At 59.5% G+C, this 23,334-nt stretch overlaps 1 protein-coding gene across 1 annotated transcript in view; it reads left to right on the top strand.

Annotated features, from left to right (window-relative positions):
• Positions 1 to 543: 543 nt before the first annotated feature.
• Positions 544 to 23,334, top strand: part of MPPED1 (metallophosphoesterase domain containing 1) — a gene marked incomplete at both ends in the record, with an annotated part of 50,711 nt that continues 27,920 nt past the window's right edge. Inside the window, 2 exons of the mRNA XM_079775764.1 lie at positions 544 to 767; positions 9,744 to 9,929. Coding sequence (XP_079631890.1) covers positions 544 to 767; positions 9,744 to 9,929 — 410 coding nt within the window. The remainder of the gene's footprint in view (positions 768 to 9,743; positions 9,930 to 23,334) is intronic.

Raw genomic sequence — 23,334 nt, 5'->3', positions numbered from 1 at the left:
GGTGGGTGTGGGGCCTGGGGAGTGGGTGCATCCGGGTCCGAGGGAGGGGCTGGGGCTGGAGGGGATCCTCCCTGTTCCCCAGTGTGGAGCCCTGAAACTCACTTTACCTGTTTGCAGCGCACCAGCCACGTCCCGCCCCATCTCGGTCCCTCACCCGGTGGGCTCGGGGATTTTGTCAAAGGCAAAAAAAGCCTTAAGTATTTAAACATGTTGGACCATGCCAGCATCCATCCCCTGCCTGGCGGGTTGTGTTTTTTTTTTGTCCCCTCCCTCCTTTTCCTTTTCTTTTTACCAAAGTATATTCATCAAACTGCTGAGTTGGAAAGATTTGTAATGAGTTTTTGAGCTGTACGACTGTGTTTTCCCCCCCTCCCCCCGCCCTCTCCTCTTTCTAAATCTTCATCTGACATTAAATAAAGCAAATCCCAAACAGATTAACTGTCGCACGGTTCTGCTCCGTCTCCTCAGTCTGCTTCCAGGTCTGGCGCGGGACCAGGCGGCGGCGGCGGCGGCGGGAGATGCCCGGGCGGCCCGCGGAGGCCCATGTGGCGCGCTAGGTGGGATCCCGGCGCCCTGAAGGCCGAGGCCCTGGCCCTGCTGCCCTGCGGCCTGGGCATGGCGTTCTCCCAGTCCCACGTGATGGCCCCGCGGAGGCACCAGCACGGCCGGCTCATCATCGAGGTGGACGAGTACAGCGCCAACCCCACGCAGGCCTTCACCTTCTACAACATCAACCAGGGCCGCTTCCAGCCTCCGCACGTGCAGATGTGAGTGGGCGGCTCGGGCGCGGGGCCTGGGGGGGCGGGGGGCCCGGTGGGTGGGGGACCCGGCGGCCGGCCGGGTGGGCTCAGCACGGGGCGCCTCCTGGCTGCCAGGCCCGACCTTCTCTGGCGTGCTGAGCGCCCCGATGCTGGGATGCCAGGATCTCCAAGGCTCGCGCGGGGAGGGAGGAGCGAAGCTGTGGAGCGATGGCCTGTGGGCTGGTTCTGGCCCGGAGTCCTGTTTCATTTGGACTGGAGAATGTTTTACAAATACTAAAAAAAAAATGAGGTGATTGCATATAGACGTCCAGACTTCTGGCTTGGCTTTGCAACGCCCCAAAGCCTGGCAACGTCGGGCCCACGGGTCCTCGTGCAGCCGGGGAGGGGGTGTGGGCCGGGGTCCAGCTTCCCCTTCTGGGTATTTGGGTTTAAGGCCCCCCGCCCCGGTCTAAGTCATCTTCCTCATTGTACAGATGGGGAGACCGAGGCCCGAGAGGGGAGGGGACTTGCCGCAGGCCCAGGGCAGGGTCAGACCAGGCCCTGGTCTTGGGCTGGCTGCCTTCCCTCCTCCTGCCCGCCCGGCCCCCAGGCCTCCCTGGAGACAGCAGGGTGTTCCAGGCGCCTGGAGACCCTGAGGCGTCGGTGGGTGTAGGTGCCGGCACAGGGCGGTCAGAGCTGTGACGGGCACGGTGCCCAGAGCAGGCCCTCCTGACCGCCAGGTCCCGCTGCGGCCACGAGCACCGCCTCCTGGGAGGTGGGGGCCTGGAGGCTGTTCCTATGGGGAGACCCGAGAATCCAGCAGGTGGGGTGGGAGGGGTGCTGCCCTGTTACCGAGTGGCTCCCTTAGGACCTGTCCCCCGTTGTGACGGTGGGCACCGAGGCGGTATTCCCAGGAGGAGGCGGGGGCTCCGGGCCTGGGGGGTCCCAGCACTGGCGTGTGCTCCGGAAAAGGCCCGTTTCCCCGGGGGCTGTGGGGCTGGCGTGGGCAGCAGCTGCCGGCTTTAGTTTTTGGTGGATTTCTGCTTGGAAACGGCCTCCAGCTTCCATTTTAGGGCCAGATGTGCAGGGCTGGGAAGGGTGGGTAGCCTGGGTCTCAGGCACACTGTTCCCTGGGAGCTGGACGCCGGGCAGAGGGGGTGGCTTCCTGGACGCGTCTTCCTGAGGCCCCTGGGTGCCCGACAGACTCCTGCCTCCCTGGGAAGGGGCTAGAGCCGGGCCCTCCGGCCGGGAGCTGGGCTGTGCTGTGTTTGTGGCCGAGTGCATGCCCACAGGGGGCCGCAGGCCCCACACATGATGCCCGGATGCCGTGCAGTGCCAGGCAGAGCTGCCATTGATAGCACCTTTGCCGGGGCCCGCGGGCACCCAGGCGGCCTCCGGTCCCAGCTCAGAGCCGGGGAACCAGGAAGTCCTGGGAGGGGAGGCCCAGGGGTGGGGCAGGACCCTGTGGGGAGCGTGGCTTCTAGGTTGAGACGCAGAGGAGGATGCGTGGGGGCAGCGAGCTGGCGGGGCTGGAGCAAGGGGCACCTGGGAGCTGGGTGGAGGGTGCCGCAGGCCCGGCCCTGTCCTGAGCAAGGACGTGAGGGATTTCTCCCATTTAACCCACGAGCAACTGTGGGCTGTTTGCTCGTTTGTCCATCCACTCATTCATTCCCTCATTCATTCATTCGGGAAGTGAGTGAGCAGCTGCTTAGCACACCGGCTAGAAATGTGCGCTGTGCGCCAGGTTTGAATCCTGCCTCTGCCACTTCCTTCCACGCCCCCGCGCGTGCCCTGCTGACCCCTGGGCGGGTGGCAGACGGCACACGTGTCGTGAGGGGCGTCAGGGCATGAGGCGCTGGCAGCAGGAAGTGCTGTGGAGAGATGCTGTGGCTTCCTAGTGGTCACTCGCCTCTAGGAGTGGTCGGAGCAGTCTCACTCGGGCCTGCCCCACCCCCTCCCTCCCGGCCCGCTCTGTGCTGCCCCCTCTGTGGCCAGGCTCCGGGCCTCCGTGGGCAGTGGGTTCAGAGGTGGCTGGGGTTGGGCAGGGCCCAGGAAGACGAGGCACTGAGCCTGGTTCCGGACTCCTCATCCAGTGCTCCCGCGCTGCCCGCCCGGGCCAGCCAGGCTCTGAAACACAACTCTGCACAAAGCTACCTGAGGCCACGGTCATGCAAGGACGTGGGGCTTGCTCCCTCCAGCCCCTCCCCCTCCCCCTCAGATCCCAGCCCAAGCGCCAGGGGAGTGTGCGGGCTGCGGCGGGCTGTGCGGGTTTCCATGGTGAGTCTCCACAGAGGGAGACGCGGGAGACGGAAGCCACTCCCCCACACGTGATTGATCACCGCCCTGGGCTTTGTCTGCGGGCCGAGGGAGTGAGGGGGCCTTATTGAATAAACCCACAATTTATATTTAATAACAGCAGTGACAGCCCGAACGTGGCCTCCGATTGAGCCGTGAGATTTACGCCGTTGCCCCCAGAGGGCCTGGCGGTGACGAGGCTGCCTTAGCCTGAGTCATGAATCTCTGGGTCTGCGCCTCTGGGTTTCAGGCCCTGAGGACGTAGACCCTCACCCTGGGGGCCGAAACCCCCCGCGGTGGCCTGGGAGAGCCCCCCCACAGCCCCCCGTCCTTCCGTGCTGGGCGGGCAGGCGGGCATGCGGGCGCGTGGCCTGGTGGTCGGGGGGAAGGCAGGGGTGGTGCTGGAGGGACAGGGTTATCCTGGGGTCCGCCCTACCGCTGCCCCGGGGCTGGCGCCAGGCTCAGCACCTCTTCTCGCCGCTTTTACAGAGTCCTGCTGGTGGAGCCCCTCCGAGCACACGGGGCGGTGGGGGTCCTTGAAGAGCGTAGCAGGCCGGGGAGCGCCCCTGTGTGCCAGGCCCAGGCGGCCCCTTAGCGTCCCGGCCCTCCCAGCTGAGCCAGAACAAGACCGTTTTAGTTCTGTTCCTGTGGTCACGGTCACAGGAAGGTGTTGAGGTTAGACGCCAGCTTCCTGTGGTGGAGACGCAGGCTCAGACCTACTCTCTAACGTACTCGCTGCGACCTTGGACGTGGGACTCACGTCCCGGCCTCTGTCACGGAGGGCCGCCGTGACTCCGGTGTTCACGGGGGTTTTGCCATTCTGAGTGTCGGAAACCCAACTCCGACGGTCTCCAGGAGAAAAGGGAGTTTCCCGGCTCATAGCGAGGACCCGGCGTCAGGCACAGCTGGGTCTAGGCAGCAGGTGATCCGTCGGGCCCTCCCAGCGCCCTCCTCTGCTCCATCGCTCTCTCCCGTTCCCCACACCGAGACTGTTCTTGTTCTGTCCTCACTTCCAAGCACAGCTGGGTTTCTGGGAGCTCCGTGTGGAGGTCTCCCTGGGCGTCCTGGCCACAGGTGTATGCCTTGAGCCTAGCAGGTGCCTGTCCTTGAGAGGCAGGAATAAGCATTTGTCCAGGCCTGGCTGGTTGGCTCAGGGGTTAGACCAGGGGTCCTCAAACTTTTTAAACAGGGGGCCAGTTCACTGTCCCTCAGACCGTTGGAGGGCCGGACTATAGTTTTAAAAAAAAAAACTATGAACAAATTCCTATGCACACTGCACATATCTTATTTTGAAGTAAAAAAACAAAACAGCAAAAACACCCGCATGTGGCCCGCGGGCCGTAGTTTGAGGACGCCTGGGTTAGACCGTCGACCTGCACACCTGAGGGCCTTGGGTTTGCTTTCCGGTCAAGGGCACGTACCTGGGTTGCAGGTTCAATCCCTGTCCCCAGTCAGGGCACCTGTGGGAGGCAACCAATCAATGTGTCTCTCTCACATCAATGTTTCTCTCTCTCTCTCCTCTCTCTCCCCCTTCCCCCTCACTTCCACTCTCTCTAAAAAAAAAAAAATCAATGGAAAAAATATCTTCCCTCCTCGGTTGAGGATTAAAAAAGAAAGAAAGCGTTTCTCCATAGATGGACTGAAGGAAATGAATGAGGACCTTGCCATAGTCCAGCCTCGTGTGAACTTGGGAACCAAAAGCCAGCTCCACAGTTTCGGCGTGGCTGGCTCCCACCGCTGGGGTCCCAGGCAGCCTTCCCCGAGCCCGGTTTCCTCATCGGCACAGGGCAGGTGCCCGAGGAAGGCGGGGGAGCGCCCGCCCAGCGGCGATGAGCTCTCATTCCCGGGGATCCTCCGCACCATTCCCGCGGTTAGGGGGTTGAGCATTAGTTATAATCCAAATAGCCGGAGGACAGTGCCGGCAAATAAGAGTCTTTATTTTTAATCTGGGGATGAGTAGGCTTGCACGCTCACCGAGCTCAGAAGCCTCAGGGTGGAGAGAAATAAGAATGGAGTTAATTAAAGAGCCTGTGAGTTTGGAAACCAACCACCAGCTTCACGATTTCAGCGTGGCTGGCTCCCACAGCTGAGAACCGGGGCGAGGGTGAAGGGGAGTTACCGGAGAGCCCTCGCGCTGTTCTGTTCGGGGCTGGCCGATGCCCCGCCAGGGCCTCTCAGGAGCAGAGATTGTGGGCATGGAGGTGGCATCTGGCTCTTTCTCGCTCCCTTCTTTGTCCCTCTTGGACTCTTTGGTTTGGCCTGCTCACAACCCCAGTGTGTGTGTGGGTGAATGAATGAGTGAGTGAACTTGATCGGCTCACTCACGGGCCCGTGCCAGGCCAGCAGCCCAGATGCGACTGGCTGCCCTGGGTTCAATCAGCCGCGTGGGGCAGACGAGGGGTACAGGTGGGTTCAGGGCCAGGCCCCTGCAGAGCCTCGGTCATATGGGTCATGTGGGGGGAGGGGCGGGAGGGGAGGGGAGGGAGGGAGCCAGAGGACAGAGGAGTGGCGGGAATGACTGCTCTTTCCCTGGCCCCCAGCCTCCTGGCCCCACATCCCCACGGAAGCTGTGGCTTTATTGGCTGGCCACGTGTGGGCTCTCCTGGCCTGGGGTCGGGCATGGTGCATCCTGATGGCCCAGCCCTGAGCTCGGGGCTGGCTCACAGGAGTGGGCAGAGGTGCCGTGCTGAATGAACCGGGAATGAATGAGTGAGGGAATGAACGAGTGAGGGGATGAATGAGTGAGGGGATGAAGGAGTGAGGGAAAGAACGAGTGAGGGAAAGAACGAGTGAGGGGATGAAGGAGTGAGGGGATGAACGAGTGAGGGGATGAAGGAGTGAGGGGATGAAGGAGTGAGGGGATGAACGAGTGAGGGGATGAACGAGTGAGGGGATGAACGAGTGAGGGGATGAAGGAGTGAGGGAATGAACGAGTGAGGGGATGAAGGAGTGAGGGGATGAAGGAGTGAGGGGATGAAGGAGTGAGGGGATGAACGAGTGAGGGGATGAAGGAGTGAGGGAATGAACGAGTGAGGGGATGAAGGAGTGAGGGGATGAAGGAGTGAGGGGATGAAGGAGTGAGGGGATGAACGAGTGAGGGGATGAAGGAGTGAGGGGATGAAGGAGTGAGGGGATGAAGGAGTGAGGGGATGAACGAGTGAGGGGATGAAGGAGTGAGGGAATGAACGAGTGAGGGGATGAAGGAGTGAGGGGATGAACGAGTGAGGGGATGAACGAGTGAGGGGATGAAGGAGTGAGGGGATGAAGGAGTGAGGGGATGAACGAGTGAGGGGATGAACGAGTGAGGGGATGAAGGAGTGAGGGAAAGAACTAGTGAGGGGATGAAGGAGTGAGGGAAAGAACGAGTGAGGGGATGAAGGAGTGAGGGAAAGAACGAGTGAGGGGATGAACGAGTGAGGGAAAGAACGAGTGAGGGGATGAACGAGTGAGGGGATGAACGAGTGAGGGGATGAAGGAGTGAGGGGATGAACGAGTGAGGGGATGAACGAGTGAGGGAAAGAACGAGTGAGGGGATGAACGAGTGAGGGGATGAACGAGTGAGGGAAAGAACGAGTGAGGGGATGAACGAGTGAGGGGATGAACGAGTGAGGGGATGAAGGAGTGAGGGGATGAACGAGTGAGGGGATGAACGAGTGAGGGGATGAACGAGTGAGGGAAAGAACGAGTGAGGGAAAGAACGAGTGAGGGGATGAAGGAGTGAGGGGATGAAGGAGTGAGGGGATGAACGAGTGAGGGGATGAACGAGTGAGGGAATGAACGAGTGAGGGAATGAACTAGTGAGGGGATGAAGGAGTGAGGGGATGAAGGAGTGAGGGGATGAAGGAGTGAGGGGATGAAGGAGTGAGGGAATGAACGAGTGAGGGGATGAACGAGTGAGGGGATGAACGAGTGAGGGGATGAAGGAGTGAGGGGATGAAGGAGTGAGGGGATGAACGAGTGAGGGGATGAACGAGTGAGGGGATGAAGGAGTGAGGGGATGAACGAGTGAGGGAAAGAACGAGTGAGGGGATGAACGAGTGAGGGAATGAACGAGTGAGGGGATGAACGAGTGAGGGAATGAACGAGTGAGGGGATGAACGAGTGAGGGGATGAACGAGTGAGGGAAAGAACGAGTGAGGGGATGAAGGAGTGAGGGGATGAACGAGTGAGGGGATGAACGAGTGAGGGGATGAAGGAGTGAGGGAAAGAACTAGTGAGGGGATGAAGGAGTGAGGGAAAGAACGAGTGAGGGGATGAAGGAGTGAGGGAAAGAACGAGTGAGGGGATGAACGAGTGAGGGAAAGAACGAGTGAGGGGATGAACGAGTGAGGGGATGAACGAGTGAGGGGATGAAGGAGTGAGGGGATGAACGAGTGAGGGGATGAACGAGTGAGGGAAAGAACGAGTGAGGGGATGAACGAGTGAGGGGATGAACGAGTGAGGGAAAGAACGAGTGAGGGGATGAATGAGTGAGGGGATGAACGAGTGAGGGGATGAAGGAGTGAGGGGATGAACGAGTGAGGGGATGAACGAGTGAGGGGATGAACGAGTGAGGGAAAGAACGAGTGAGGGAAAGAACGAGTGAGGGGATGAAGGAGTGAGGGGATGAAGGAGTGAGGGGATGAACGAGTGAGGGGATGAACGAGTGAGGGAATGAACGAGTGAGGGAATGAACTAGTGAGGGGATGAAGGAGTGAGGGAATGAACGAGTGAGGGGATGAAGGAGTGAGGGGATGAAGGAGTGAGGGGATGAAGGAGTGAGGGAATGAACGAGTGAGGGGATGAACGAGTGAGGGGATGAACGAGTGAGGGGATGAAGGAGTGAGGGGATGAAGGAGTGAGGGGATGAACGAGTGAGGGGATGAACGAGTGAGGGGATGAAGGAGTGAGGGGATGAACGAGTGAGGGAAAGAACGAGTGAGGGGATGAACGAGTGAGGGAATGAACGAGTGAGGGGATGAACGAGTGAGGGGATGAACGAGTGAGGGGATGAACGAGTGAGGGAAAGAACGAGTGAGGGGATGAAGGAGTGAGGGGATGAACGAGTGAGGGGATGAAGGAGTGAGGGGATGAACGAGTGAGGGGATGAACGAGTGAGGGAAAGAACGAGTGAGGGGATGAAGGAGTGAGGGGATGAACGAGTGAGGGAAAGAACGAGTGAGGGAATGAACGAGTGAGGGGATGAACGAGTGAGGGAAAGAACGAGTGAGGGAAAGAACGAGTGAGGGGATGAACGAGTGAGGGGATGAACGAGTGAGGGGATGAACGAGTGAGGGGATGAACGAGTGAGGGGATGAAGGAGTGAGGGGATGAAGGAGTGAGGGAAAGAACGAGTGAAGAACGAGTGAGGGGATGAACGAGTGAGGGAAAGAACGAGTGAGGAGGGAAGAGGAGGAGCGGAGGAGCTCCCAGCACCCCCTGTAGGTCATCAGTGGACGCAGGGAGTTTTCTTCCGCTCCGGGCTGGGCCCAGCGCCCACCTGCTGGGATTTGCTGGGATTCTAAGGGCCCAGCAGCCCCAGGAAGGACCCGGCGGCCCCTCCTGTCACGGCTGCGGGCTGGGGCGCGCCGGGCTGGCTCGCGCCTGCGGCTGCGGCGGATGAGCGTGCACACGGCCCTGCACATTAGCATGCTGAACCCACGTCGCTCGTAAGGTGTTAATTAAATTTCTTTGAAGTATATTGTCTGAAAAAAAAAAGGGTAATTAGAAAGATGTCTTTAAAAGTATTTATGTAACTGATACGGCCCTGCTTTCGGCTTGCCGCATAATTAGATTTAAACACCACGGACTCCTCGAGCGGCTTCCTCGTTGGGAGAGAGCTGCGCGTGGAAATGTCATTGCGTTGTTTTGAGGAGCTGGGAGCCTGGCAGAGTCCTTCAGCTGAGAGGCAGGGGCGGGGCGGGGGGGGGGGGGACTGAGCGGGGGAGGCGGGGGCTGCACGGTGCCCCGGACCAGCCACTTGCTCCGCGTGACGCACACCCCTGCAGCTTTTCCATTTTCTGGGTATTTTTGCTTAGCGAGGCCGCTCCGTTTTACAGACACGCAAACCAGGGCCAAGTGTTGTTGTGTTTTTTTGTTTTTTTTTTGTAAATTTGTTTTTATCGATTTCAGAGAGGAAGGGAGAGGGAGAGAGAGATGGAAACACCAATGATGAGAGAGGACCATGGGTCGGCTGCCTCCTGCACGCCCCCCACTGGGGATCGAGCCTGGGCATGTGCCCTGACCAGGAATCGAACTGTGCCCTCCGGGTTCCTAGGGCAGGGCCGAGTGTTTGGCTTAAGGCCACACCAGCAAGTGCCGGGCTGGGTTTGAAGCCTGATCTTCTGGTTCGGGGGCTGCTTTCTCACCCCATGCGCCCCCCCCCTTCCCCCGGCAAAGCCTGTGCTCTCGGGTGGTCAGGCCATCTCAGATCCGAAACACTGCCGCTCTCTCCTGCCTCTGTTCCGCGTGTCGCTGGGAGCCCCCGCGCCCCCCGTTTCACGGTGGCTCCGCTGGGGTGTGCACTGCCCTGGGACCCACCTCTTTCAGCCGGGCCATGGACGTCAGTCCTTGTAGTCTCGCTGGGGTTGATAGCACCCCCACAGAAGCCTGTGTTGTGGCGTGAGAAACCTCGCCCTCATTATTATAAAGCACAGATACACATTTGGTGCCGTGACCCCGTGACCCCATGACCCTGGGACCCCGTGACGAGTGCCTTCCTCCCCGCAGGGTGGACCCAGTGCCTCACGACGCCCCCAAGCCGCCCGGCTACACCCGCTTCGTCTGCGTGTCCGACACCCACTCCAGGACCGACCCCATCCAGATGCCCTACGGCGACGTGCTCATCCACGCCGGCGACTTCACGGAGCTGGGCCTCCCGAGCGAGGTGAAGAAGTTCAACGAGTGGCTGGGTAGGTGCTGGGCAGGGGGTGGGCTTCTGCCGACGTCCGGGCCTGGGGCAGCCCCTCTGCCCAGCTGCCCTCCCTCCCTGCTCTGCCCACTGCCCTGCCCGGCCTCTGTCTGCCTGTTCGTCCCCCCGCCCCCCCCCCCCCCCCCCGCAGGGAAGCCTTCCCTGAACTCCGGACCAGGCCCCGGACCTCGGCCTCTCCTGCCCCAGCCCTGGTCTTCGCTGGGACTGACCCTTTGTCTGTGGGGATTTGGGGCCCAGGTGTGTTCTTGTCCACGTGGGTGTGCAGCCCCCGTGTCCGGCACAGGTGGGGGCTACATAAATAATGGCTGAGTGAGTGAGTGAGTGAGTGAAGGAACGAGGGGCTGGACGGGTGAATGAATGCGTGACCGTCTGGGAATGCTGAGGCCAGGCAGGTGCTCGGCTGGTGCCTAGTGGCTCAGCCACCGACCACTGTTGGGATGGCTCCCCCAGTGAGGGGACCCTTTGAGCCTCTGTGCCCACATCAGGGACCCGGGGGGCCGGCCCTCGGCTCCTCCCCAGGGCAGCTGTTGGCACAGGCAGTTGGCACAGGCCTGTGGTGGGCCGTGATTTGCAAGCATGCCCCCAGGCTTTTCTCGTTGGCTTTTTACTTTCTTCCTAAATAAGAGAGACAGACTGGGGTGCCCCCTGGGAAAAGCTGTTTGCTTGGAATTGAGTCTTCGCTGCCACAGCCCCGGGGTGGGGGGTGGGGGGTGGGGGGACAGCTGGATGGCATTGGACGGCCTGGGCTGGCTGCCGTCTCAGAGGCCGGGGTGCGCTGGCCGCCTCCCCGCGCAGCCCACTCCCCTGCCAGACTGTCGCTCCCGGTGCCCGCTGCGCAGTTGGCCGGGAGCGAGGCGGTTGCTGGGCGAGCGGAGGCCTGGCTTTGCAGTTGAGACAAATATTTACAAACACGGCCCTCCCTCCGCTTGGCAGGCGCAGAGCCTCACATGTTGATGTTCACATGGGGATGCTAATCGGGGGCCCCCCGCTGGGCTGGGCCCCGGGAAGGCTGGGGGAGCGGGGACAGGGCTCCACAGGGGGGGCCTGCCCGGCTTCTCGCCTCCCTGGTGCCGCCTCGGGATCGCGGCCGCCTCCGGGAGGGACCCTCTCTGAGCCGGCTTCTTATCCTCAAAAGATGGGGGGTCCTCCCTGGGCTGATCCAGAGCCGGAGACCAAGGCAATGGCTGTGCCAGGCGCACGGGCAGGCTCCTCACGCCCTGCCGGGGAGAATGGTGGGAACGGCTCTTTGGGGCGGGTGCTGTTCGGATCTGAATTGGACGGAAGGGCTGTCAGCCCCCTGCGCCGAGGCACTGGAGGGTGGGGACGGTCTCGGCGTACCCGGCCCACGACTGCCCCTCAGCGCGGGGGAATGAGTGAGGAGACGCTGGCATGGGCAGTGGGGTGGACTCCACGCGCTGGGGGTCTCCGTGCGGGACTGGCAGGGCAGGGCCTCTGGGGGAAGCTGACTTCGGGCTGGGCCTCGACCGAGGGGCTGGGAGTTTGTGCAGAAAGGGTGACACCAGGCCGAGGGGACCGCTGAGGCCAGCGTGGGCCGGTGGCCGCTCGGGAGGAGGCGTGATGTGTTGTGGCTGGAGTCAGGGCGGGGCCTGACCTGGGTCCTGGGGCCGGCACAGTGCGGCGGGCACTTTAGGACGACCCCTCCACCTGCCTCTGAACGGAAGTCAGAAGTGTCCACAGGACCTGGGGGGCCTGCGTCCTCGTGTGCCCTTGGCGTTGGGGTGACGTATGTGCCGAGCTATTGCGGGGGGGCGGGGAGGGAGTGTGAGCTCGCCAAGGGCCCCTCCTTTTACAGGAGGCTCCCTCCCCCCGGCCTCTCCCCTTGCTGCCTCCAAGGCGATTGCAGGTGTGGGAGCTGTCACTCAGCTGGGGTGTGGCTGGGCGCTCACACCGGAGGCCGAGGAGCCGCGCCGGGTCCTGCGTGGAGCGGCGAGGGTTTGCGTGTGAGGGCGAGCTTTGGCGGGGGCTGTCTGGGGGAGTCCGTCTGCAGGAGGCGGGGCAGCATGAGGGCTGGGACCTCCTGCCTGGGAGTCAAGCAGACTGTCTTCACCCCTGCTTTGGCCTCTCCTTTGCTGTGTGACCTTAGCTTAGTCACTCAGCCTCTCTGTGCCTCACTGTAAACTGGGAGAATTGTTGACCTGCCCCATAGGGTTGTGGGGGATTGAAGAATAACATTCTCGTGTAGCGCTAGGCACAAGGAGAAGCCTCAGGAAGTGGGGGCTGTTACTGTGGAAAAACCTGCCTCTCTCATATTCGAGCCCCCCACGCCCCCCCAACACACACCTATCAGCCGGCCTCAGTGTCAGCAGAGCCATGTCATTCCAGCCACATGGTCGGCTCCTTTGTCGTTCCTAGAGCAGGCCCCCAGCTGGGACCGCTCTCCCCCTCACGGGCAGGCCGGCCTCCACCCTCAGTGTCCCCCGCCTCGGAGCCCCTCCTCCCTCTGTGCACCCAGAGCTCCCCGTTCAGGCCTGGGTGGTGGCCCTCACCTCCTGGCAGGGAATTATCTGTGTTTTGTGTCCCCCTGCCCCCCAGCCCTAGACCATCAGCTCCTGGAGGGCGGGGCCAAGGCCTCCTCTCCAGCGCCAGATGAGGCACAGCCAGGGTAGGCCCTGGACAGGAGCTGTGGACAGGAGTGACGGGCGCGGATGCATCCCCGGGAGGTGGGGTGCGCTGGGGCAGCAGTATGGGGGGGGGGGCTTGGGGGGGGGCTTTGAGGAGGCAGAGCCGTGAGCAGGCAGGTGTGAGCCATGGCTCTCGTAACATGGCACTTGGGGCCTGAGAGACTCGGGCGGAGGCCAAGTTGGGTCCCCAGGACGAGGCTCGGAGCTGAGGCCAGCAGGTGAGGTAGACCGGGCCCCGGGGGCAGGTCTTCCAGGTGGGCGTGTGGGCTCCCCCTGAAGCCAGGGTGCTGAGGGCAGGTGAGTGGCTGAGTGCCAACCGCACCCACTTCCAGGATGTGGGATGCAGAGGTAGCAGCTGACCCGAGGCCCCCTCACCACCCACACCTTCCCCAAGGCAAGAACATAGCACCTGCCTCTGCCCCGGGCTCTGGGGCAGCCATGCCCTCAAGGACTGTCAGTTCAGGAGCTGGGATTCGCAAGACGTCAGAAAGCTCCCTGTGACTGGCAGGTGCTGGCCTGGCCTCCTCGTGTCTCCCCCTCCTCCGCCCCCCCCCCGGCCCCCCGGCCACGAGAAGCCTGCACCTCTGCACTCTCACTCCCATCCCCCAGCTCCCTAGCCTCACCCCTGCTCCAGCCTTGGAGTGACCAAGGTGGGCTTGTTCTCAGCCTTCTCTCCTGGCCTCTCCACTTGACCTCCGACGTGGGTTCTTCCGCTTCCACTCCATCTGCCTCTCTGGGCCTCCCCTTCTCCTTCTCCTTTGGTTCCTCGGTCTCTTGCTCACTGCAGGTGGCCTCTCCCAGGGCCAACCTTGAGCATCTCAACCACCTTCTTTCCAGGTGATAATCACTCAGACCTCCCCCCCTCTCCATCCCCAGCTCTTGCTTCCACCCAGACCTCCCTCTCTCTCCCCAGCCTAGATCCTTCTTTGAGATTCTGCCGGTGCATTGTTTGGTCTTTGCAGAAGACACCTCCTCCAGGCTGTCCGCCAGGATTTCAGACTCCCTCTGTCCCAAACTGAACTCCTCAACCACAGACCCATCCCCATAGGCTGTATAGTGAGGTGCAGCCCTCCAGTGCGGTGTTTGAGACCCTCCCCACCAGGGCTCCTGTGCCCCTCTCCTCCCCACCGAGGCTGCTATCAGCTGCCGTCTCTTACTATTCTGACCCCACTCTTATCTGCCCACTCACTTATATCGCCTGCCAAGCGTCTGTGGGCACCCAGCAGGCCAGCCTGCCGGGCCCCCCTTCCTCCTGCAGGATGCCGTGAGCCCCTCGAGGGCCAGGCAGCTCCCCAGAGCCCAGCCCGGCCTGGCGCTGGCGGAGGGCGCTCGGCAGGTGCGCGGGCAACAGCCCGGAGAGGCCTCGGAGCCCAGGCTGAGCTGGTTCATCAGGTGGCATCACCCTCAGCAGACCCGGGAGGGGAGGACGGCGAGGCCCGGCAGCGGCGTGTTTAGAAGTTATAATTAACTTTTTACTGGCGCCCTAGAATGAAGCGATATGTGAAGACAACGTAAAAGGGTCCAAGCATTTAGTTAAATAGAGCTGGGTCTTTCGCAAGCAAACCCTTAATTAAAGCCAGGGAGGGAGGCGAGGCGGGGAAGGGAAGCGAGAACCCTCCAGGCACTGCCTCTGGCTCTGGTCTCAGTCGCCTCCGCGTTGAAGGCAGGGCTCGGGCAGGGGGTCGGCCGCGGAAACCGGCCGACCTCTTTGTGATTCAGTTCCGCAGCGCTGAGCAGGCTCCGGTCGAGGTGGGCGCTTGCGGGGGGGCTGCAGGCCACCAGGAGCAGAGATGGTCCTTCACAGAAACCGTATTTTCCGTGCAGCTGGAGGCCATCACCCCTCAGCCACACGCTCCCCAAGTCTGCTGCCTCCTTCCTCCCTGCCTCCCTTCACGGGGGCCATCCTCGATGTGGGGGCCGAGTGACCGCTCTGCTCTCACCGCTCCGTCCCCAGCAGCGGCGCCAGCCTCTCGTTTGTCCCACTCCTTTAAGTTTCCCCGTCCGTGCGTCCTGCCTCCCACGCAGGGGGACGTGGCGCCCCCTCCTCTCAGCCAGGGTTTCTGATCTGTGTGCTGGGCTCGCCGTCACTCCACCTCTGCGGCCTCAGGACTGGCCAGGAGGCCACGGCATGTGCGTGTTGGGCGGGGTCCCATGTTTTACGTTTCAGGCCCTGGAGACAGAATCCGGTGGCCCCACTCCTGCCGTGTCCCAGGTCTAGTCTGCTCGGGGCTGCCCTGGGGCACCCCAGGCCCCCAGTGGGACCCCTTCTGGGCGTCCTGAGGCAGCGGGTCCTCTCTCCTGCCCATGAGGGTGGAGGGGACTGGAGGTGGGGGCAGCCGCATCCAGGGGTGTGAGCTGCTCAGCTGGGCCGGCAGGTCGGCAGGTCGGCAGGTGGGGTCTGACAGGCCTCACACTGACCCGGGGTCGGGAATCCAGAGAGCAGGGGACAGAGCACCAGGGGCTCCTGGGGTCCCTGCTGACTCTGCCCCTCAACAGCCAGGTGACCTGCGTCTCCCACACTGAATGTCCACACCCCTAAAATGTGGGTGCAGGTTGGGGCCACGTGTTAACCAGGCTCCCCGCACTCCTGGCCGGAACGGAGCCCTTTAGTTCTCGGGCCGACACTCTAACCACTGAGCCAAACCGGCTAAGGCTCCAGCAATACTTTATTTTTTAGAGTAATATATTTTTTAAAATATATTTTATTGCTTTCAGAGAGGGAAGGAGAGGGAGAGAGAGATAGAAACATCCATGGTGAGAGAGAATCATGGATCGGCTGCCTCCTGCACGCCCCCCACTGGGGAGCGAGTCCGCAACCCGGGCGTGTGCCCTTGGCCAGAATCGGACCCCGTGTGCATTCCGTCTCACTTGCTCACCCATTCGATGCAATGGCCCGACCCAGGCACGTGATTCTCATGAAGACTCGAGACTGAATATTTAAAACAAAAGTGGCTTTGACTCCAGGCTTCAGGTCATTCCTGGCGTCTCTGCTCAGGAGCCACCGGCGCCTGGGGATTTGGGTCGTGTGTCCTCACCGTGGCCGTGGTCCCCCGCGAGCGGGATCGATGCTCAGATGGAAAATGGAAGAAAGGTGCAGCGGAGGCGTGGTTTTTCACTAAAAAAAATTAATTTTCTGTATTCTTCATGGGAAAATGCCGCACAAAGCCAGAGCGTGTGCCAGGGGCTAAACGGGAGAACATTCACTTCCAATAAAGACGAAAAATCTAGAATCCTCAGTGGTAGTCAAGGGCCTTCGGCCAGCCGTAATTACAGTATTTTCATGTGGATGTATAAACCCCTCGGGAGGTGTGCTTAAGTGCTAATTATCTATTTACGACAGAATGGCTTCAGAAATGAAATGAGACCTGCTGGTGTGTGAGAGTGTGTGCGCACGCGCACGCGTGTGTGTGTGTGCGTGTGTGTGTGTGTGTGTGTGTGTGTGTGTGTGTCAAACATGTGTTGCAGTGGGCTTTTTTAAGACCATCATCCTAAAAATCTCTGCCTTAAATTAAAAAAGGAGTTTTATATTTAAACAAGGGAGAGATGCGTGTTCCTGAAAGCTCTGAGCTCTCTGAAAGGTCTTTCTTGGTTTTATTTTTGTTATTTGTTTGGATTTTTTTTTCTTCCTTATTTATAGCTCACTCTGTGCCAACGGATTTGAGATGGTTTATAATAATAAGAATAGTGAAATGGCAGAGGATTGATGGTACATTAAAAGCCAATTAAAAATAGAAATTAGAGCAGCTCAGAGGGAGGGCCTAGCATGTCAGCACGTTGGGCTCGGTGGGTTCTGTGAGTCGGAAATCGGAGCCTGAGCTTCCTGGGGGCCAAAGTGAAAAGGGAGATGCATTTGGCGAATGGCCCTGATTCCTGGGAGGAGGGAGTGTGTCGGCCCCTCTGATTGGTCCATCCCCTGTAGCATGTTCGATGTGAGTACCTTGAGGACCACATGTGTGTCCCGATGGTTTCCGCGTAGGAGGACCGTGGTGAAGGTTTTGTATTTGAATAATGGCAGTGAGTCTTTATCTGGTGTTCCCCAGTGTACAAACATGTCCACTTCTGTCATCTGTCTGTGCCTCTCTCCCCCCCGCTCTGCCTTCTTTTGGATTGATGGAAGTTTCTTTTTTCCCCCTCTACTGGTTTGGAAACTATTTATTCTCTCTCAGCTTGTTTAGTGGTTACTCATAAAATGCTAATAAGCATATCTTAAGTCAGAATAGAAGTAGTCAACATCTCCTTTCCTCCCTGAACCTCCCTGGCACACACCCACCCTGTCCCCTCGTGCCACCAGCTCCTATATCTGCTGCCTGGCGCCTCCATGCTCACTGGGTTTTAACCCTGCCCTGGAGTAGCCGTCATCATCATCGTCGTCATCATCATCATCACCAGTTTCCAGTTTGCACGTGATTATTTGCTCAGTGGGTGTTTGCCGAGCACTGAGCACTGGGCACTGGGTGTGCAGCCGTGAGCAGACAGAAGACAGGCCACGGAAACAGCTATGGTGTGTGTGAGTGTCAGGCTGAGGGGGCAGGGCTGGGCCTTCTGTTGGGGTGACCCGTGGGCAGAGACCTGAATGGCTGGAGCTGGCATGCACACGTCTGGGGAGGCCGTCTGAACAGAGGCAGCAGCCGGGTCAGGAGTGTGGGTGGCACATTTGAGGACTGGCCAGGAGGCATGTGGCTGGAGTGCCGTGGGGGTCTGGGGCGTGAGTAGGAGACGCAGAGGCCAGATGGGTGATGGGGACCAAGTAGGAGAGGCCGGTGGCTCATGTAGGAAGTGGGACGTGAGGGGACCTGGGCATGGGGCGCAGGCGGGCTGCCGAAGGGCCCGAGCTGGAGCGCTCACCGGCCAGCTGGATTGGTTTGTGATCCCCATTCATCCACATCCACTCCTACCTTGTTCTAGACTCTGCAGGTGTGGAGTGTGCAGTGGGCAGCAAAGCAAGCAAGACTCCTGCTTAAAAACATATAGCCCGGCTGGCGAGGCTCAGTGGCTGAGCGTCGGCCTAGGAGCCAGGAGGTCATGGTTTGATCCCCGGTCAGGGCACATGCCCGGGTTGTGGGCTCGATCTCCGGTGTGGGGCGTGCAGGTGGCAGCCGATCCATGATCCTCTCTCTCTCTCTCTCCCCCTCTCCCTTCCTCTCTGAAATTAAAAAAAAATTATAAAAATAGAAACATATAAACAAGAAAACACCATGGCACGATGCAGACAAGGTGAAGTGTAGCCAGTGACCAGGTTAGACCCTCACCTGCCTCCCAGGTGTGAGATGGAGGGCAGAAGGCTCCCCTGCCCAGGGCCTCAGCTTCCACATCCATGCCATGGGCGTGATGCCTCCTCCCAGGCGCTGGGTGTGCGGATGAGAGGCGATGCGTTAGAAACACAAGGGCCCGGAGGCTTTGCTGGGTTGCCCACGGGAGCCTGCCTCTTCGCCCCGGAGTGCGTCTCCGCTCGTCAGCTCTCGGGCTTGGCGCCGTCGGAGGAACGGTTGGCTGGTAGAGAAGTCGCTGGCTGGCCATTCAAGAGCCGGGGAGGCAGGGTTTTCGTGCTGGCATGCTTCTTCCTCTCTTCCCCCACAAACACGGAGCGATGTGTTTGAATATGGAACGAGCCTGTGAGTTTTTAAAAATGTCATCTTCGTGCTGGACTTGGTTCCAAAACGGGAAGAGTCCACGCGCCAGAAAATCCTGGCCAGCCCAGAATTGGAATCGTCTGTCCTCGTGTGCCCACCGACGCCCGAGGGGCCTGACGGACTCCACCTGTCCCTGTCGCCGCCCGCTCCGCCCCCGCCCGGCCCCCCTGGCCTGCCCCCGGCACCGGACTCGGACTGTGCAGAGGCTCTGGGCCTGGTTGGGTTTGGGGGTTGTGATGGCCACTTGGAGAGGGTGTGGGAGCTCCCTGTCCAGCTGTCATTGTTCTCATTACAGAGCTGCCCCTTCTGTGGGGTGTCCCCCCCCCCAACCTGGTCTCTCACTGAACCCTCACAGGCAGCCCTTCTCAGACTTCAGGTGATGAGAATCCCCTGGCGGCAGGGGGGAGGAGGGGGGAGGGGTGTTTTGTTCAAGTGCACGTCCCGGTTGGGCAGGTCCGGGTGGGTGACCCCCAGTGATGAATGGCGCGGCTTTAGACCTGCGCTGTCCAAGCAGCAGCCCCCTGCCCCCTGTGGGTACCGACCACCTGAAATGGGCTAGTGGAACGGAAACACTGACTTCTGTGTTTTTTTTAAATGTTTTTATTGATTTTAGACAAAGAGGAAAGGAGAGGGAGAGAGATAGAAACATGGGTGAGAGAGAAACATCGATTGACTGCCTCCTGCACGCCCCCCACTGGGGATGGAGCCCACAACCCGGGCCTGTGCCCTGACCGGGAATCCAACTGGTGACCTCTTAGTTCATGGGTCAATGCCCAGCCACTGAGCCACTCCAGCCGGGCTTGTGTTTTGTTTCATGGCAATTAGTCTGAGATTCACTGGCCACAGGGGAAATGGCTTCTGATAGGACAGCACAGCCAACCCCTGGTCTTGCTGTCTCTGCAGATGACACTGAGCTCAGAGCGGTGGAGAGCTTGCCCGAGACAGTCAGCAAACGAAACGTGGAATCGGGATTCTCACCCCAGGGCTATGATCTTTTACATTTTTAAATTGATTTTTCAGTACCCAAGGTGACCATTTTGTGTGGGAACGTTTCCTGTCCATCCAGAGAACCCCAGCTCTTTCTGTCAGCAAATCCCTCCTTTCCAAGAGCGTTTGATGGTCATGGTCAGGAGGAACGCTCTGCAGCGTCAGGGCCAACTAGACAGAGTCACGTTCAGGTTGCTGACGGGATACAGAACTCCCAGCATCCTCCGCGTCCTAGGTGAGAGCCACGTTTTGCCACAGAGCCTCCTCTGGACGGTACTTCCCAGTTGAGAGGCGCTGCGTGTGGTCTGCTCACCGCTCCCTGGCAGCCGGAGTCTGGGTGCCGAGTAACGGTGTCCTCGCTTTGCAGACGAGGAGGCTGAGGCCCAGGGCAGGGGTTGGCTCCCCAGAGGTCACCCAGGTCCTGGCTTCCCAGAGAGGCCTTCCCTGACCGCCTGGGGTGGCTCAGCTCCCCCACCCGATGCTCCCTGTCCCGCTCGCCGGGGCTTATTTTTCTCATCTCTGTTATCCCCACTGACCTGGTACGTACATGTTTTTATTGTCAACATCCCACGGCAAGGCCCACTTCTGAGGCAGGGATCTTGTCTGTCTCGTGGGCCGTTGCATCTTCAGCACCACGGACAGCACCAGCACCCGCAGGCTCTCAGTATTATTTACAGACTAGCGTTCCCGTTGCAGGAAAAATCCTGCAATAGGATTTCCTGCTGCACTCTACCCCGCCTCCGCTCCTCCCTTGTCACCCGCCCCGCCTTCTCCTCCCTTCTCCCCCCCCCCCCCCGCTTGCTTGCTTCTCCGAAGCTTTACTCCCTTCTGCAGCTCTTGGGTTCTTTGATGCTGTCTTGATATGCAAATTAGCCGCCATCTTTGTTGGGGTAATTTGCATACTCATCCTGATTGGTTGGTGGGCGTGGCTTGGCTGGTGGACGTGGCTTGGGCGTAGCGAAGGTGCGGTCAATTTGCATATTTGTCTGTTATTAGATTAGATTAATTCCTAAAGTGAGCGAGGGGCCAGTGGAAAGGATGCAGGCTCCCCAACAAGGTTGCCCCCTCCCCAGCCCTGCCCGGCCACGTGCCTGCTGGGCAGCCCTCTCCTGCCTGGTGTATCATCTATGGGGGCGGGGCAGGTAATACTTGTTCTTAGTGGGGCTGGGGTGAGGACGGGGGAGGTGCTGCAGTTGGATCCTGTTCCGCCGTGTGGGTCCGGAGACCCCTCGGGGTGGGCCCTGGCTCTGTGCCGCCCAGCCATCTGGCCGTGAGCATGGCATGTCCTCTCTGAGCCTCAGTTTTCTCATCTGTACAAGGGGCTGATGTTGGGAGGATTCAGTGGGGCAGCGGGTGGTGTGGGCCCCGCGCGGGGTAAATGCCCAGCGCATGCGGCTGTTGCGTTTGTGGTGGTGGCTTTGTGAATGAGCTGAGTGCCCGGCACAGAGTGGATGCTCGGCCGATGGCAGCGTAACCGCTGCTATTACTCTCATCCGAGGGCGCCTTCGCGCTTTCAGTCAGACGTTTAGAAGTCAGGGTTCAGTTCTTTGAAACGTGTTTTAAAGACAAGCGGACCTTTCAGTGCACAGGCTTGTTCCTTTGATTTCTCTTAAGGAGAAGGATTTCACACCTTTCTGAGCGCGCGCGATGAGCCACTGAGCCCGGGAGGCCGTCCGAGCTAATTCTGGGCGCGTTTGACAGCCGCGCCCGTGAGCGGGGAGCGGGGAGCTGACAAGTGGGGCTTTGGTAGCGTCCCAACCTCTCAAAATAGCCCCTCTCCCGCTCACATTTGCCATTCGGCGTTCGAACGAAGCTTCCTGTTCGCTGAGCCCGCCGTGCCCCTCCCCCCTCAACACGCCTCACTGGTTCCCCGCAGGGCCCTGGGGGAAGTCCAGGTCTCCGCCCCACAGTCCAGACCCCTCCACGTGTGACCGCCCCCGTCCCTCCCCGGCCTGCCTCTGTTCACCCCTCGTCTGCCAAGATGTTGGCTTTCCCCACCTCCATGCCTTGGCTCCTGTGGGGTCCCCTCCCCCGGTGCCTTTCCTGTGTCATGGGCCTGGGGAGCTGTGTTCATCCCTGACACCTGTTTCTGTGGCCCCGCCCTCTCACCGCGGTCACCGCTGTGCTTGGCTTCGTGGGCCTGGGGACCACCTGCTCCAGCTCTCACCCTGCTGTGCGTGTCTGCCCCGCCCTCACCGGGGGCCAGAGAAAGAAAGGGTGGTGTGGAGACCGCTCCGTTCAGCCTCCAGCACAGGGCCTAGCAGCACGTAGTAGGGCCAAAAAAATAAAAAATAAAAAGATGACTGGAATGAACAAGAGGGGGCAAGATGCTTTTACTTTAGTGAATCTTAACACCCGAAATGTTTATTTAGTTTAAAAACACTTAGTTTTATTGAATGCTATTAAGAAATGTATTTTAGCCCCAGCTGGTTGCTCAGTGGTTAGAGCATCAGCCTGTGGACTGAAGGGTTTGATTCCTGTTCAGGGCATGCATCTCAGTTGCAGGCTCGATCCCTGGCCCTGGTCAGGGCACGTGCGGGAGGCAATCAATCGATGTGTCTCTCTCACATCGATTTTTCTCTCTCCCAGTCTCTTCCCCTCCCTTCCACTCTCTCTAAAACTCAATGGAAAAGATATCCTTGGGTGAGGATTAACAAAAAGAAAAGAAAAAAAGGAAATTTCTTTTAAAATAGGGATCTTTAGTGTAAATCGTTTTCAAATACCTCTTTCAGTTACGACTGCAAAGAACATTGCTTTGGGCCAATTTCCCCCCTGGAGGTGGGTTGCTGTAGCCAGCAGGCACCTGGGAAGAGTTTGGTCAGTGAGGGAGGGTCACGTATGCGGCCCTGCAGCCATGTCCTCCATCCAGGCCCTGGAACCTCAGGTGAAACCTCGCTGGGCACTCCGGAGAGGTGGGGGCAGGCATAGCCCCCCTGCCTGAAACTGCTCAGTTAGGACTTCTTACAAAGGAGGGGTGAGTGGGGGGAGATTCAAATGGCCACTCAGTCCCTTCCCACCTCTGCCCCCCTGCTGGCTGGTACAATTCTGGAGGCATTTGCTTCCACTAGTAGAACGCTTGGCCGTCAGGGGTCCAAGATTCTCCAAGCAGCATTTCTAGGCCTCGAAGGCCCATGGCTCTGCCTGCTCACCGTTCTCGTTGTTGAACTCAGGGTCCCGGTTCTCTTCTTCTGCGATTCTTTTCAAGTTTAAATCGTGGTTAAATATACCCAGCATTTACCGTTTTCACCTTTTTTGTTTGTTTGTTAATTCTCACCTGAGGATTAACATTGATTTTTAGAGAGAGGGGGAGAGACAGGGAGAAACATCGATGGGAGAGAAACACATCGATGGGTTGCCTCCTGCATGAGCCCCGACCAGGGCCTGGGCCAGGGAGGAGCCTGCAACCGAGGTACATGCCCTTGATCAGAATCAAACCTGGGGCCCTTTGGTCCGCAGGCCGACGCTCTATCCACTGAACCACACCTTTTTCAAGTGGACAGGTCAATAGCACCAGGTACATGGACACTGTTGCGCAACCATCACCACCATCTGCCTCCAGAACTCTTTTCATCTTGCAAAACTGAAGCTCCTCCTTCTCCCCCAGCACCCACCAGGCGTCTCTGCAGGTGACTGCCCGCAGGCCCCTCATGTACATGGCATCACACAGTTTTCTTCACTGAGCGCGATGTCCCCGGGTTCGCCGTGTCGTAGCGTGTCCCTCCTTTTAAGGCTGAGTAATATTCCACTGTGTGTGCAGGCCACATGCTATCCACTCCTCTGTCCATGGACCCTTGAGCTGCTTCCATTTTTTGGCTATTAAAATATATATATATATATATATATATATATATATATATATATATATATATAATTTTTTTTTAATGACTTCAGAAAGGAAGGGAGAGAGAGGTAGAAACATCAACAATGAGAGAGAATCATGGATCGGCCGCTTCCCGCACACGCCACACTGGGGACTGAGCCTGCAACCCAGGCATGCGCCCCTGACCGGAATCGAACCTGGGACCCTTCAGTCCGCAGGCTGACGCTCTGTCCACTGAGCCCCACCGGCCAGAGCACTTGGGGCTGTTCTGAATAATGCTGCTACGGACACGCGTATACAAATACTTGTT

Source organism: Cnephaeus nilssonii (genome assembly GCF_951640355.1).
Source record: "Cnephaeus nilssonii genome assembly, chromosome: 6".
NCBI lineage: Eukaryota > Metazoa > Chordata > Mammalia > Chiroptera > Vespertilionidae > Cnephaeus > Cnephaeus nilssonii.
This window is presented reverse-complemented; position numbering and strand designations above follow the sequence as displayed.